Source organism: Acanthopagrus latus, chromosome 13 (assembly GCF_904848185.1).
Source record: "Acanthopagrus latus isolate v.2019 chromosome 13, fAcaLat1.1, whole genome shotgun sequence".
Taxonomy (NCBI): Eukaryota; Metazoa; Chordata; class Actinopteri; order Spariformes; family Sparidae; genus Acanthopagrus; species Acanthopagrus latus.
The window spans coordinates 6,474,007-6,489,792 of record NC_051051.1 but is presented as its reverse complement, the minus strand read 5'-3'; the positions used below and the strand labels follow the sequence as shown (position 1 = coordinate 6,489,792).

Here is a 15,786-nt window from a genome sequence, read left to right as displayed (position 1 = left end):
TAAACACTCTCGGAGACAGAAGATCTGAGTCACCGCGCAGTGAAACAAGAGAAGAAAGTCCTTGAAGAATCAAGAGAGAGTTTGAATTGACGCGTTTGAGGGGGGAATTCATCTCAAGGTCACAGTCACATTGTGTCTTCCGTGATTCTCACAACGGCAAGAAAAGCAGTTTTTTATGACAAGGAGCGATTTATGTGGGCGATGCCATGTTGGAGGAGCCGAGGCCTGCAGTGCACTGACCTTACTGCTGATGGTTAAAATGTTTGTCAGGATTCATTGATCTCTGTAGATCGGTCAGTGCTCTGCGATTCTCCATCCGCTCGACACTTTTCCAAGAGCGACACCTAGTGGTCAAACATGGTCGGTGCAACTCCTGGTGGTGACATGAGAGAAAGTATAAACAGTTGATCACCCAGGAGGACTTCACTGTGTTTGACTGAAAACACGGGAACGTGTTCAGACTTTGGGTTGGAGGAGCTTTGCGGAACATCAAAGTAATGACGGCTGAATTCCATTTAGCTGCTTCAGTCTCACACTGACTTACAGGGACGCTTGAATCGAAGAGAGCCTCTGTTGATGTTATAAAAAGTGACACATGCTTTTTTCTATTGCAAAAAGAGTGACAAGCAAACTCGCCTCTATTTTTAGTAAATGACTTTTAATTGGGGAGCAACAAAACAATAGGAAACAACAATAAAAAAAAGTCATAAATACCTGTAGAAACAAGTCTAAGACAAAGAATAAAAGTGACGACCACAACAGCGAAACAATGTCACGCTTCACTTTAAGCATTTTTCTAGGGATGACGGCGACGACAGCACTTTTTTTTATTTTGTGACACACACCTGAAGAAAATAAAAATCATCACAATAGATCACAAAAATGCCATTTTTCACATTAACAGTAACATGTGTGTTATACTGAGACAGGTGTTACTATGGCAACCTGTTGCATGGCTGCATCTTTAAAGGGTCGATTCGTCCAAATCACCACAAAAATAACCCCACATTTTCTCACTTACTTGCACTGGTAGCAAATTCAGATAGGTCAGGTTTAATGTGTCCAAGTTTTGAGACATCACCTCAGCTCAAGTGTGTTTTTGTTGCTTCGAATTATCTCTGCACTTAAAAAAAATACAAAGAAAACGATTAATTGTGTATGTTCTACAGACCCTGCTGTCTTTGTAAGGACCACTGTCTACCAAACCAGAACTATCTGCAGATGAACACCACTCCAAACTAAGTGAGATTATTAGTTTTCTTATCCTGAGGTGTACCGTTCCCCTCAGCAGGGGTCTGAAGGATGATCATGTGAAATGACAGTTAATAACTTCAGTTTATTAAGACATGTTAGTATGAATGCTGCTGCGTTTAAGTTCTCAAACAGCGACCACTAGAGGGCGCCACGTGGTCACCTACATCAATCTGACATGCGAACAGTGGCTCACAGGCTGAGTTACTGTTAACAGATGACTGGCTCAGGTCTGGCAGCTAAAACCATACAGTTATCAGGATATTAAAGGAATAGTTCACCAAGAGCTGAAACTTTAGCATTATCAACACCCCCCCCCTCCCCACCACATGTCAGTTTAAGCACTGAGACATTTTTGACAAGCCAGTGTTGGTACACACCCCAGCCCTCATCTATTTATGTTGGTCGTTCAGTCTTTCAGGTTTGGGCTCGTCAGGCCAAGTTTGAAATGTCGCACATCAAGTTTAACAAGTGCAACTACCCATGTCAGGTCACGACTGAAGTGTCCGGACTGTTTGTGGAGTAAAAAAAAAAAAAAAAAAAAAAAGGCAACGGTTCATCATAAATTGAGTCCAGGTTATCTCACGCAGCACCAGCAGCGTTCTGCAGCGTGTTTGGTTCAAAGTACTGAGAATTTAAATGATGAGAAAAGTTTCATTGTAATTTTATGGTGATGTCTTGGTCACTTTCAGAAACAAAACAATGACCACGTTCTTGAGAAGTTTGGTGGATTTGGAAAATGTTGGCGTGGAGTTCAGAGTCAGCAGCCGTCGGAAGCCCTCGCTGAATGTGTGAAATTATTGTATGAAGTGAATAGAAGAGTCAAATGTCATTTTCTGGATGTGAACTTCATTATTCTACCTCAAGGACGGTGCCATTTCTGAGAAAATAGTCCAACTAGGGATTATAATGGCTTCCTAAGATGGATATTTTTGTATTTAGCAGCGACCTCAACCTCCTTGTCAAACTGCCCCTCAAGCCCTTCTCTCCCCACAAGCTGTCAGCAGCCTGTTGTGATGCCACTTCATTAATTGACCAAATTTTCTGTCTCAATCCTTCTTTTTAAGTAATTTGGTTGTTTTTGCTCATTCAAAATGTCCCTGAATTGTATAACATTTTGAAGATTGTAGTTTTATCTACTGAATTGTCCTCTGCAGGCTTGATATGGAGCGGCTTGTTCACACAGTTATGCAACTGAAGCAGGTTGGAGGTGTTTTGTTCTCATAAAAAAAAATATTATTCTTATGTAGTTAGTTATGTTAGATATAAGACACAAACCAAAGGTGAAAGCAAATGTAGGCCAACATGAGACAAATACATTCTGGCAAAGCTTAAAGCAGCAATAATCTATATTTTCATAGCAATGAATCCAAAATCCGCAGTTCCTCTCAGCTCTGTGGTGCATTTCAGCATCTTTCAGCTCATAGTTTTGGTTTTCAGGCCCACAATTGTCCTGTTTTGGTTCACTCTCTTGAAAAATAAAGGAGTGAATATCATCAGAAATCATCAGATGAGCAGGAGCACGACGCCAAATGAATGCTAATGCTGCTAATACTTGTACTTGGCATTTTTAGTGCCGCTCATCCATCAAAATTCAGTCGGAGCTGCTGCAGGACGTCTGAGGCTGCTCTCAACTTATTACGAGTTGTTTGGTTGCTTCATTTTGTTCCTCTAATCACTGCGCCGCCCCAAGAGCAGCGCGAAGTCACCGCTTGTACCTGATTAAAAACAATTAGAATGAAGAGCAGAGGACGACACTCTCATTATTTCTCGTCTCATAAATGTTGTAAGATGTCGCTGCTGAGAAAAGCTTTTTCTAATACCTGAAGTAACTCAGGTGACGAAGCAAGCACAAAAAACATTCATGTTAATTAACTGCAGGTGATGTTCATGTCAGGTTTTATTCCATCCAGCTAAAAAATGAATTATGCAAAAATAATGAAAGCAGCAATGATGCTCCCCTCCTTCGTTATGAATAATTCCGCGGCTCAACAGGAACACCGTGCTCACTAGTTGTGTAAAAATAGAGCTGTTGTCAAAGGAGCAAAAAAAACAAAACAAAACAGTGATATTCTGTGCTGTCCCCGCTTCGAGTACATGACTGTGTGAACTGGCTCTATGAAACGCTGCCCACAGAAAAGCATTTCACTAAATAAATTCTTCTCTCCGTGCACTTTCGCTGCCCGTCCTTGAGTGAATGGCAGCTTTGTTTCAGCTGTCAGGATCGATTAAATCGTGCTCCCATAAACAAACATCGTGGTGGAGAAATGGAAACGAGGTGCCCCTCCGGCGACCACCACCGAGGATGAACCAATCCAACATTTTCCAAATCCCCCCCAAAAAGCACCGTGGGTGCTTTCGACATGTGACCAGCATGTTACTTGGACTTGGCCTTCTGTTTGGCGGCAGCTGCAGGTGCAGGCTTTGCGGCAGGTTCGGGAGCAGGAGAGGGTCTCAGGGAACCGTACAGACTCAGGCACCTGCCACAGAATGTAAAAACACACAAAAAAAGAATGTGATATTAATTACAGGCGTGATATTAAGAGAAACATCGAAGAATGTTATATATAACGGGGAGTTTACTTACATGTTTTTCATTTTCTTTACAAAAGCTTTAACAGCTCTAACCATTCTCCTTATCCGCACCTGTCACCAAAATAACATGTAGGTCAAGTGCATGCAACAGTGTCTTTATCAAACTTTTATTTCTCTGGCATTATAATGAGCTTTACAACGATATTCTCCAGCAGAAAAATAATGTGTGCATCCACTGAGAGCCAAGTCTGTAGGAGAGGGACAACAAAGACGGAAAGCTGCGAGCAGACTCCCACACACTGTATAACTTTCAAAAATACATTCATTTACAATGTTTCGTCACTGGATCTTTTGTCAGGCGAGTAGATAGATCGGGCCCATTTAACTCATGAAGGTATGGTACTGAAATGTTGCAAATAAATGTGTTGTTTGCGAGTGAGGCAGTGTGCAGGAGGGTGCTTGCAATTACTTTCTCCAGATTTTCCCGAGCAGGCTTCTCAAGAACAGTTTACAGAGGAAATTATTCACTTTTTTCTGCTTGAGTAAGTGTTACTGCTATTGAAAATGTCAGTGACAAGCATGAAACTCTCACCTGCTGCTTTTTGTACAAAAGAGGAATGGAGAAAATGGCGATCACAGCTGTTAAACAAAGACAATGTCTGTTACTTCAGAGCTGTTGTACAGGTTTACTTTCATTATTGAATTACATTACATTTCTCTAAGCAAGGTGTCTCTGTGTGAATGGGTCCTTAGGGATAGGTCAAGGTGAATAGTTGGACACTGAAACTCATGACCGAGTAGTGTTAATTTCCTAAACTACGGTGGCCCTGAGGGTCAACACACAAAAATATTTCATAAAAAACGCTCAACTGTTGCCGGGGTTCTGTCTAAACACACACACAAAAAAAGGTGCTATCCCACCTTCTCTGTAAATTGAAATGTTGTGTGTGCTTTGACCGTCAGGGGCCGCCGTACTAAACCTAACCAGACCATTATCACAGAGTGGGCAGCAGAACTCACCAGTTATGATCAGAGTCAGTCCGTTGGTCAAGACACCGATATAGGTCAGCAGATACAGGAGCACAACAAACTGAGAGAAAGAAGAAACGTTGATGTAATTGTTAAGTTGAATTATGCAATAACACAATGAGCTCCTGTGATGTGAAGGGGTCGGTTGTACTGTCACTGAGAATCAACACCTCCACTATGCACCAAACAAAAAGATATAATTTGATTTAATAATGTGGGAAGCTTTTCACAGTCGTGCCCACATACGCCAAAAAAACTAATTCATAGGATCTCATCACTCTATATTGTTGTGTCTGTCGTCATTCTATGATCACACTCTGACCTTGATAGAGTCGATGATGCTGTCGATGAAAATCAAGCGTTTGATTTCTGTCACAGCGAATGCGATCAGCAGCACCGCCTCTTCCACCAGCATCACCGTCTCCTTATCTGTCAGGGAGCTGTCATTGTCCAGATACGACCTGAGGACAGAGACGCACGCACCTTAAAGAGCACAAAGAGCTGAGTGCACGTCGGAAACAGCCGACGATGGGGGGGGAAACTAAACCAACGATGTCTAAATCGGCACTGACAACACTCACTGGAAGGGGTGGACCCCGGGGTTCCAGCGCAGCAGCTCCAGCAGTTTATAGTAGAGGCGGAGGGGAAAGGTGACGCACATGGCGCCCAGACAGATGTGGGAGAGCACGGTGATGGCACTGAGCTGGAACACGCTGGCCAGACCGATCACCAGCCCCGTGAACACGATGGCAGTCCTCCTCACGTTCCTCCAGTACACCAGATCCACAACTGAACAAGGAGACGACAGAGACAGAGGATGTGCCACCTTCTGTCGTCATTATGATATAACAGAGATTCAGTGCCGTGCTCCCTACAGATGTCTTCCAATTCTCAGAATCTTTTAATGATATCATGGTTTGTCAATGGTGAAATCCCCCTAAATTAATCTGCCAGCACAAGGAGCAAAAATATTCTTAACTCTTTTAAGTGTTTTGCTTTTGAGGCGATTTTCTTAAGGCTCTGTATTTGAATGGTCCATTACATATTGCTGTGGATTTTAAGGAGGCTCAGACTTTGCTCACGTCTTCCCAAGACACCGCTTCAAAACGCAATGTGTGTGTGTGTGTGTGTTTATGACACTCCTCATTTTAATAACCCAGATCGTCTTCTGTCTCTGTCCCCTCCTGTTTATTACAAACAAACCTGCTGCTGCTGACAGAAATGTGCCACACACTGCTCCCTCTGTGCCACTGAGACGCTTTGGTAATATGAGAGGCAAAGTGACGGGAAGTTATTAAAAACATACATTTTGATTTTTTCTTTTTTTTCAAAGAGGTCTTGTCCTCTGTTTGAACTATAAGAATTGGTGTGTTGATGAATTCATACTCATCTGCTGTTGGCTGGTTAGCTCAGTTAGCCAAGCAGCTAGCGAGTGTCAGTGTTGACATGGTTTATATGATGGCATATGGCTGGTACAGGAGCTTCAGACTGAGACAGGCTAGCTGGTTAGCATGCTAACTTCTAACCAAACATCACAATCTAAAAACTCTTATTTCTTCACGTTCTGCTGATGATTAATTTCAGCCAAAATTGTCACATATTGCACCTTTAAATAGCATCTTAACCGCTAATATGCCATATCATGTTTGCATGAGCAAAGTAAGGAAAAGCATGGCGAAGAAAAATAACACGGGCAAAAGTCTGTATATCATGGAGAAGGGGAAAATTAAACCAGTCGATAAAATCTGTTAACGTTCTGCATGGCAGCATAGAGTTGTGTTGCACATTGCAAATTTCTGAATGAATTATAAATCAAGAAATAATTGTACTATGAGTCACAATCCAGTGTTAATCTCAAGGTAATTATCTAATTAAAACAAACACTCAGGATCTCAGAGCTAATCACAGACACACCACAACGACTTGTCCTCCAAAGACAATTTACAAGAAACTGTGTCGTGCATTAACACGCACATAAACACGCGCACAACTAACGCCATAATTCATACTTTCCAGAGATACCTGCAAAATAACTTTATTTTTAAGGTTTTTCTTTTTCGACAGGACGCTACTGAGGCAGAAACACGGACACTCATACTTGTGCTGTTACATCAGTGAAGTCATTTTCCAAGCGTGGCACAACCACAACCCCAAAAAGCTCCGACAGGAAAACGCTCATCAATCCTCCTCACTTGTGGGACAGTTTTGACCTTTGTGATTCAAACAGAACAACAACATTCAATCAGCGACGGGGTCTCATTTAGTCGAGCCCCATCCTGTCCATCTGTCCACCGAATGAAAGACATGCTGCGCTCAGTACTTGACTGGTCATCCTGTTTGGATTCGCACCTGCCTAGGAGAAGAGGGGAAAAGAAAAAACCTGATCTGCTCCTCCTCGTCCTCTACCTTACAGCTGGAGTCTAACCACTTCCCTGTTTGCTCTGATTCACTTGTCTTAAAGCCGTCAACGTTTATTTCCTTACGTTTGTTGGCCATTTCGGCTGCGGTCCTGCTTGCTCTCCCCTCTTCCTTGAGCTTCCACTGTTTGCCTGCACCCCAGGCTTTTTTTGGCCACCCCAGCTCAGTCAGCAGTATAAGGCCTGGCTGGCCTAATTTTATCCTGTATTGGATACCCCCGTTTGGATTCACACACACACACACACACACACACACACACGCTCACTCTCGGACACTCACACTCAAATAGGGAACCTGAGACATCAGCATGTACTTGTCCCTCAGCGCTCAGAGACTCTCTCAGCCAGCTGGTGGCCGACCTGCACCCTGAGGCCTTCACATGCAGCCACGTTAGCCAGAGACTGATTTTAACGTCAAAGTGAATCTCCGATCAGGACGAGTGAGGAGACGGCCGATGTCAGCGGGCTGCTGTGTCCTCCAGCTGCATCCGTGACAGACTAATGAATTCATAATATTGTCTGAATCATACAAAAACAATGATCCAGAGGGTTTCACTCGGGCAGACATTTTTCACTGCAGGGTTTGTTACGTGAGACTTATGAGGCCTTTTATTTCTGCTTCCTGCGAATGTCTCAGGTGACATATTTAAAGTCAGGCTGAAAGCCATGTCTGATGTACATTACAGTAATATTAAGATTATTATCATCAATACAGTAGATACTACAGGCCACACACCGCTGATCTCTGTACTCCTTCACGTTCCTGAAATCCCTCCAGATCATTATTGGATTGGTTAAGATGTAACAAAAAAAAAGAAAAAAGAAAAATATTTTTTTTGCAGGTGCAGGATTGGGCAGCAGGATGTTCAGATATCTCAGGATCAGAAATGCTTTGTTGATGCCTGAGGGGGTTATTGGTTCGTACAGTCATTCCTGCTAGAAAAGAAACATCAAACCAAAGAGAGATTTTAAGAAAAAGTTAAATAGAGAAGACAATAAGAAATATGAGTAAGAAAAATAGAATATACCAGTAGTATTACTGGCCTTACTTAAAGTGAAATGGGGTTTGCTGTGTGTGTGCCTCTGTGACAGGCTGCTTTAACACCATCATGACGAGCAAGTTTGACTAAAGAGTTGGCATCATGACCACACCCAAATCAAAACTATGAGGAGTATTACGGAGCCAAGCATGTGATCCCGGCCGACCCCCACAGATTTAAGCAGGAACGACGCCAAACCAAACAGCTGTAAGTTGTGTTACATTGACGCGCATAATCACGCAAGACCAGAAATCACATTTCTGACATGTGATGCAATCATTTCCCTTTAATCTCTATTGAAGTATTTACAGAAAATGTCTTAAATTATAAAAAAAAAAAAATTATATCATCTTCTTTGCATTTTGCTTTAAAGAGTTTAAGAAGAAATGCTGATCGTTTCACAGCAGCATCCATCCTATAACACATGCAGCTTTATTGTCAAGTGAAACGCAAGAACAAAGAATATCTGTCATGACTTCATCCTCAGCAGAATTCAAAGATTTTAATGGAACATTTCAGTCCAAAGCCCTCATGTTTTATTTAAACAGTATCAGTTACAAGTAATGAACGATTTAAATAAAACGAAGACCAACAGGAACAGGATGTCCAGAGTCACTACAAGCAAAATATTTTATTACACTGAATCTAATCTGACTCATGATTAAGCATGAATGCAGCTCTGATGTCAGGTTTTGATTGGTGGACGATCAGAATGAATCCCTGCAGAGGTGCAGTGCATGCACTGTCACTATGCTTACTGTAAAAATAAATATCAGCTTAAAGAGATCATCCGTGTTTTCGCTGCAAATAAGCTTTCTTCCCCCAGTGCTTCTTCCCTCCACAGCCAGTCGCACACTGCGTGCTAAATGGCCGACAGTCCTGTAATCCACAACAGTGGCAGCCCATAATCCAGGCCGATCAAAGGTTGAGATTACCAGAGATGTGGGAGGGGCAGAGCTGCAGATAGGAGGATAGCGAGAGAGGCTGAGCTCAGACGTGACAGCGGCGATGCAAGATGGGCAGGGATTGGTGCACACAAATAGCCAGCCAATCGCAGCGGAGGCAGGGGGGGAAAAACAACAAAGCAAGGGAGAGCCGGTGAAAGAGGTAAAGAGCGATGAAAAAGCGAGGGAGAAGGTGAAATCACAGCAGCGCAGAGGAGAGACCGAACAAGGAGGAGAGGGAAGGATGAGTGTAGCAGAGAGCGCTGATCAGTGAGGTCTCCAGAGAGGAGAGAGGAGAGGAGGGGAGATGAGCAGGGAGAGCCAGCACTGAGAACATCCATCAGCTGAGGCAGCCATGCTCTGAGCCCTGGAGCAGCAGGGCTACGCAGACACTGCACAGGCCCCCTATCAGGCCCATCTCAGCCCTCCGTCCCAGCCACAAACACCGGGCGAGGGATAAAAGAAGATTCCCATCACAACCGCTGAGCATAAGAACCATGAGGACAGCCAGGAAGGGCACGGTGGAGATGCCTGCGTTTATGCGGCAGCTGGTGAAAGAGACGGAGAAGAGGGTCAGCTCTTTCTTCAAAGGGGGCCGTGGAGGAGCGGCAGAGGGGGAGCAGCCAGGGGAGGGGGAGAAGGAGGAGGTCATCCCCAGCCCCTACCTGGACCGGCCGGTCCTGGACAAGCTGGCAGAGGAGGGTTGCGCCCGCTGGGGCCTCACCTACGCCCTGGGGAGCATGCAGGGCTGGAGGGCCAACATGGAGGACTTCCACAACTGTGTGCCACAGCTGGGTGGAGAGCTGGCCGACTGGAGCTTCTTCGCTGTGTTCGATGGACACGCAGGCAGCACGGTGGCACAGTACTGCTCCCAGCATCTTCTGGGTCACATCCTGGCCACAGGTGAGAGATATGAAACTGAACGAAATGAATATAAAAGATCAGAGATGTGGATTGTTGTTATCTTTTATTGGGAAATACATTTAGCGATATATTGAGCTGATGCAGAGAGATCATTGCTCCTTTTTATTATCATGATCATATATCATTTTCCACTGCGTTCTGTGAATATCTATCCAGTTCTTTGTAATGATGTGTTTCCATGAGATGAGAAGATAGTCTTACAGTGTGTCTGTGTGCAAACAGGTGGAATCGGAGCAGAGGACGACCCTGAAAGAGTGAAAGGGGCCATCGTCGACGGCTTCCTACAAACAGACAAACACCTGCTCACTGTGGCACGTCGAGAAGGCTGGGAGAGGGGAGGCACCACCGTGGTGGCCACTCTCATCTCACCTTACTACATCTACTTCGCCAACTGCGGTGACTCGAGGGCCATGCTGTGCCGGTCCGGCCAGGTCTGCTTCTCCACCGAGGACCACAAACCCTACTGCCCCCTGGAGAAGGAGCGCATTGAGAGCGCAGGCGGCTCCGTGACCATCCAAAGGATCAACGGCTCCCTGGCAGTGTCCCGTGCTCTGGGGGACTTCAGCTACAAGGGGGCTGAGAACCGGACGCCCTGCCAGCAGATGGTGTCACCAGAGCCGGAGGTGTGCGTGGTGGAGCGCTCGCCAGCGGACGAGTTCTTGGTTCTCGCCTGCGACGGAGTGTGGGACACGATCAGCAACGAGGAGCTGTGCGCCTTCATCCACAACCGGCTGCGGGTGTGCACTGATCTTAGAGACGTCTGCACTCAAGTCATTGACCTCTGTCTCTATAAGGTCAGAACCTGCTGCTTTACGCCAGCATGCGCATCATCTAAACCCAAACACAACAAACAAAGTCATCCAGCGCCTTACAGATGTCGACAGGCTCAGTGGTTTGAATGGCAAATCCTTTTAACCGATTAGAAACAGGAAAAATGAAACTTCCGCACAAAACTGTGTTACGTAAATTTTTAATGGGTTGTGCATTTTATGTAATAACATAATCCCTCAAACTGTGGCTGTGTTGAGTTTGTTGGGCTCCATGTGAGAGAGGCTGGGGTCAGTCCACGTTTGGAGAAAGGAGCCCAGCGACAGCCAGAGTTTCTATGTAATTAAAAGTACACACATACATAATCATAATCAATCAGGATCGATTGTATTTGACTTTCACTCAACCCAAGGACTCCATTCACACCTTTTCTGTCCGACAGCTTTGATTAGATAAGTCATACGTGGAAAAATGTTGTGGGATGGAAAGGTTTACAAAAACAGTCACAGTGTGTAAGTAAGTACAGTTTATATAATATAGCACATTGTAATAACTAGTCAATAACTTTGTCTGCCGTTTAGGGGCTGAAAACTCCACTAATGGGAACATAAACAGGGGAGTAGAAACAATGATCTTAAAGATGCTAAAAGCTCTGTTCAGGTGAGCTCAGCCAGGTGATAGTTCTGTGGGTTTATCATTGTGAGCGACTACTTTAACATAGTAGACTAGCTAATACAGACACTTTGAAAACATTCACGCCCAAATGGAGGCCAAAAAAACAAACCAGAGAAAAGCAACTTGTCTGTGAACGGCAGCTCTGATTTCTGCCGGAGGATTTTTTTTTTTTCCTCCTCAGTCTCATTTAGACTGTCGCTGCTGTGATCAGGGTGTAATAGTGTGAGAGACCACCTTAAAATAGAGCACAGAAGTGTCAGGGCAGGTTACATGGGATTATTATTCTGGTTCCTATGAGGCCACTCTCACTCCGAGAGCGTCAGAGCGGTTGAAGGTTGACGATGAAGAACATGGAACTGCTCGTCGTACACGTAAACTATCACTTCAGACCAGGAGGGTGATTAATTATTCCACTGCAGCCAGATCCACTCATAGCACAGCTGCTAGATTTAAAGGTGTTTAGCAAAGGACACTGTGTCTAATATCCATCTATAACTCTACTCATCTGTGGAATATGTGAATTGGCTTGTCAAGAAGATTTAAACTCTTTTATTTGTTTTATACTTTATTGTGTTGTTGATGAAAATCACATCAGTGTTATATCACGTTTTAAATCAGGATTCAAAGAGCCCCACGAGGCAATTCATGAAGTAAATTGCCCATCTTGTATCTTCTGCAGAGTCAAAGAGACATCGGGGTAAACACGGGCCACATGTGCACACATTAACATCCATGCTGTTTGGCCATTATGTCCATCATGTCACTGTTACGTAACGGCGCTTCAGCTTGAATGACCTCAAAATGTCACAGCTTCTCCCACAGCCCCATTTACATTCTCCTGCTCCGGCGCGTCCGTGCGTGACGGTGGCGCGCACGGACGCGTTGAGGTGAAAGTGATCTGTTTTCTAAAATAACACGGTTCACCCAGGTTGAGTTCATGTTTGATGTGCTGACAATTTTGGGGTCAGCTGCTATCACTCACCCCCTGTTGACGCCGCTTCTCTCCACAGGGCAGCTTGGACAACATCAGCATCATCCTGCTGTGCTTCCCTGGAGCCCCCCAGCTGTCCGCGGAGGCGTTGCACCAGGAGGCCGAGCTGGAGGACCTGCTGGAGTCCAAAGTAGCAGGTGTGTGGGTATAGATGACACACGAGGGAGGCTGAATGCAGAGCGCTGTCACCTGAGGCATTTAAAGACCTTATTTTTGGTCGTGGTTTCATGATGACATGTCAGTTTTCTTGGAGTTCATGGTTTTGCAGTTGAAGAACACAAAAACAATCAACGTCTCGCTTTTACTAGTTCACCTTTTTAATTATCGAAAGTTATGGTATTCTATGTTTTCTTGTTGCCAACAAATCACATAAAAGGAGTTACAATCAACAATAAATGGACCCTACTGACAATAACTAGTCTTCTTCATGTAGTCAGAGTCTCGTCTGTGCTGTCGAGCTCTATTGTCATCCAAAAATGAGTTTGTTTTGAGTCAGTCCCTCTTAAAATTGCATCTATATACTGTCCCGACGTGGTAAATGTCATGCTTGCAAATAACCCTAACCCTCTAAATGCAGTGATTCAGACAAATTGTTACTATTTCACCGCTTTCACGATTGACGAGCAACTTCAAGCCAAACGGGACATCGAGCCATAATTAAAGTGAAAAACACAATATTTGACAAACCGTTCGCATCAGCATTTAATCACTTTCTAGCCAACAATGTTGTTTGACAGTGTTTCACATCGTGAAAGATGAAGGTGTGAATTAATTCTGAAAACATGAACACGCATTCACTTCAACCTGAAAGTGAAAAGAAATTGTAACGTCGGCTAATTAAATATGTTGTTTTACCGTGAAAAAACATGCCCTGATGTTCACTTATCAATGTCTTTTCAGTTGCCGATCAATCAGGAAGCGGTGAAAATAATAGCAATTTGTCATATTCCATTTGTTATACAACCCGCAACCTGGAACACTTCCCAGCATCTGAACTTCCCGTCCTGACGGTGACATCAGGGGAAAGTGGCCTGATGTGTGAACATGCTCTACAGGCTCGGGGCCAAAAGTATTGATAGATGGACTAACATGTTGTTGAAATATAGATCAACTCCAGGGCTTATTCTTTGCTTGCTGCCTCACTAATTGTGCTTATATTTTTGTTTCTGCTTTACTATTTGACAGAGATCTATGAGGAGCTGTGTGCCAGGGGAGAGGAGCCGGACCTGCTGTCCGTCCTCACTGTCCTCGCGTCCACAGCCATCCCCGGGTTACCACCAGGTGGAGGCATACAGAGCAAGTAAGAGACACAAAATCAGAGTTTTTCTATGTGTGTGTACGTCTACACCCTGTATCGAGAAATTCACCACGTCACTTCTGTGTGTTACAGGCGGAACTGCATTATTTCTGCTTACTACCAACAAAGGGAGACACACAAACCTACACTGCCAAATGTGAGTACAAACTTACACACCTGTCCCATTCTAACCATTAGAAAACATGTTATTTCCAGTATATTCACCATTATTTTCTCCATCACCTGTCTGACCAGGGCCTGGGAGGCTCCTGAGAAGCCCGGTCTGGATGTTATCTCCACGGATCCATGGACGGACTGTAATTAACGTCAATATTAAAACTGTTTTTCTTCGTGTGTGCAATCTGACGAAAAGGGAGATAATTAACAGACAGGGACGTTTGTTTACATCATGCCAGCAAGCAGCACCTTGTCACAACAAATACAATGAAAAAAATAGATCTAATAGAGCCTGATGCATTTTATATTTATACAAGAAGGACATTTTGTAAAAACTTAACTCAGAGATACTGATCCAGCAACAAACCTCTGCCTCATATCCAGTGAACAGAAGTTACAGATGATTATTACAGATGATATTATGAACAACAGCCAACTGTGAAACTGAACATTTTCACTGGATGAAACAGGTGACATGAGTGTGTGTTAAGGTATATTTTAAAAATGATGTTTTAAGAATAGATATAATATATATATATATATGAGTAATAATAGAGTAATTATTTAAACTTATTTTCTGTTGGCCTTTCCTCCGTAGGAAGGAAAAATGTGTTGACTGAAACCTTGTCATTGTTAGCCAAATGCTAGCATGCAGCTAGCATATATATATATATTTGTTTCAACAGGGAACTGAGCTAACAGTGCTAGTAGCTGGCATACTGATGGGAACGCACAAAGGTATACTTTTCCCACGGGTTTGGAGGTGACAGGCAAAATAAACACAGATTTAATATTCAGTTTGACTAATTAAATCACAACACACACACTTAGTCAAGACAAAACCCATTTCACACATGATTTACATTCTTTTTGAAGAAGTGTTTTATTTGTGTTTTATTTTAAAGGTGCAATATGTAACTAATAAAAAGACCAAAAGTGTGAATAAATAACAAGAGTCGACGCAAAAGACATCTATTGTTGTACGGCTGAGATAGCTTATGAGGTTAGCATGCTAACCGGCCAACACTAACACTCCCCCCCTCCATGCCCCGAGCTCCCAGTCCTGGCAGGGTCAGCTAATACAGCCGCTATCTGCTAGGTTAACTAAGCTTACTAGCCAACAGTTAATTAGCAGCAGTTAATGTTTGGAGCAGCAATGTTTGGAGTTGGAGTTGTGTATTGCACCTTTAAACATGAATTAAAAACATCAATTTAGCGGAAGTGATGTTTAGAGACAGTTATCTGACAAAAACAAGTGTGTGATAGATGATTTTCTAGCCTGGAAAGTCTGTTGCCATTGGACTGCGAAAAAACTGAGATCAAAACATCCACAACTTGGTCAAAAACCTCAAAATCTCTATTTACTGAATAAGTTCTACATGTAGACATGTTTTGCAAAGCAGTTCTCCTCATGTATTAACCATCGTTCTAAACACATTCTTCAATACGGTGTATATGAAATGTGTTTATTTTCCATGAGTTGGATAATATGTACTGTGCTGCCTTACTCATATTTTATATAGCTGATAAAAACAAACAGCATCAGAACGGGTCAGTTTCAGAACGGATCATTTAATCTGCATTGTTACATTATTTCGGTGAGTAAAATTTTCTGTGTATAGACGTTACATGTTAGGAGTCATGATTGTTTTAATCTAAATAAAGAATATCTGACTGACGACGTGCAGTGTTTGTACCCACAGTAACTCACTAGGGAACTATTTCCATCGCTGGTTTG

General features: G+C 43.5%; 2 protein-coding genes across 2 annotated transcripts; one reads left to right on the top strand and one right to left on the bottom strand.

Annotated features, from left to right (window-relative positions):
* Positions 1 to 332: 332 nt before the first annotated feature.
* On the bottom strand, positions 333 to 7,377 carry rtn2b (reticulon 2b). Its single transcript, XM_037120670.1, has 7 exons — positions 7,299 to 7,377; positions 5,397 to 5,604; positions 5,138 to 5,276; positions 4,807 to 4,876; positions 4,379 to 4,425; positions 3,839 to 3,897; positions 333 to 3,731 (listed from the first exon to the last, which is right to left on the bottom strand). Exons 1-7 carry the CDS (start codon positions 7,309 to 7,311, stop codon positions 3,629 to 3,631), a joined length of 639 nt encoding a protein of 212 aa, XP_036976565.1. The 5' UTR covers positions 7,312 to 7,377; the 3' UTR covers positions 333 to 3,628.
* Positions 7,378 to 9,687: 2,310 nt separating this feature from the next.
* On the top strand, positions 9,688 to 15,726 carry ppm1nb (protein phosphatase, Mg2+/Mn2+ dependent, 1Nb (putative)). Its single transcript, XM_037120669.1, has 6 exons — positions 9,688 to 10,119; positions 10,363 to 10,934; positions 12,594 to 12,711; positions 13,760 to 13,874; positions 13,965 to 14,028; positions 14,127 to 15,726. Exons 1-6 carry the CDS (start codon positions 9,714 to 9,716, stop codon positions 14,142 to 14,144), a joined length of 1,293 nt encoding a protein of 430 aa, XP_036976564.1. The 5' UTR covers positions 9,688 to 9,713; the 3' UTR covers positions 14,145 to 15,726.
* Positions 15,727 to 15,786: the final 60 nt, after the last annotated feature.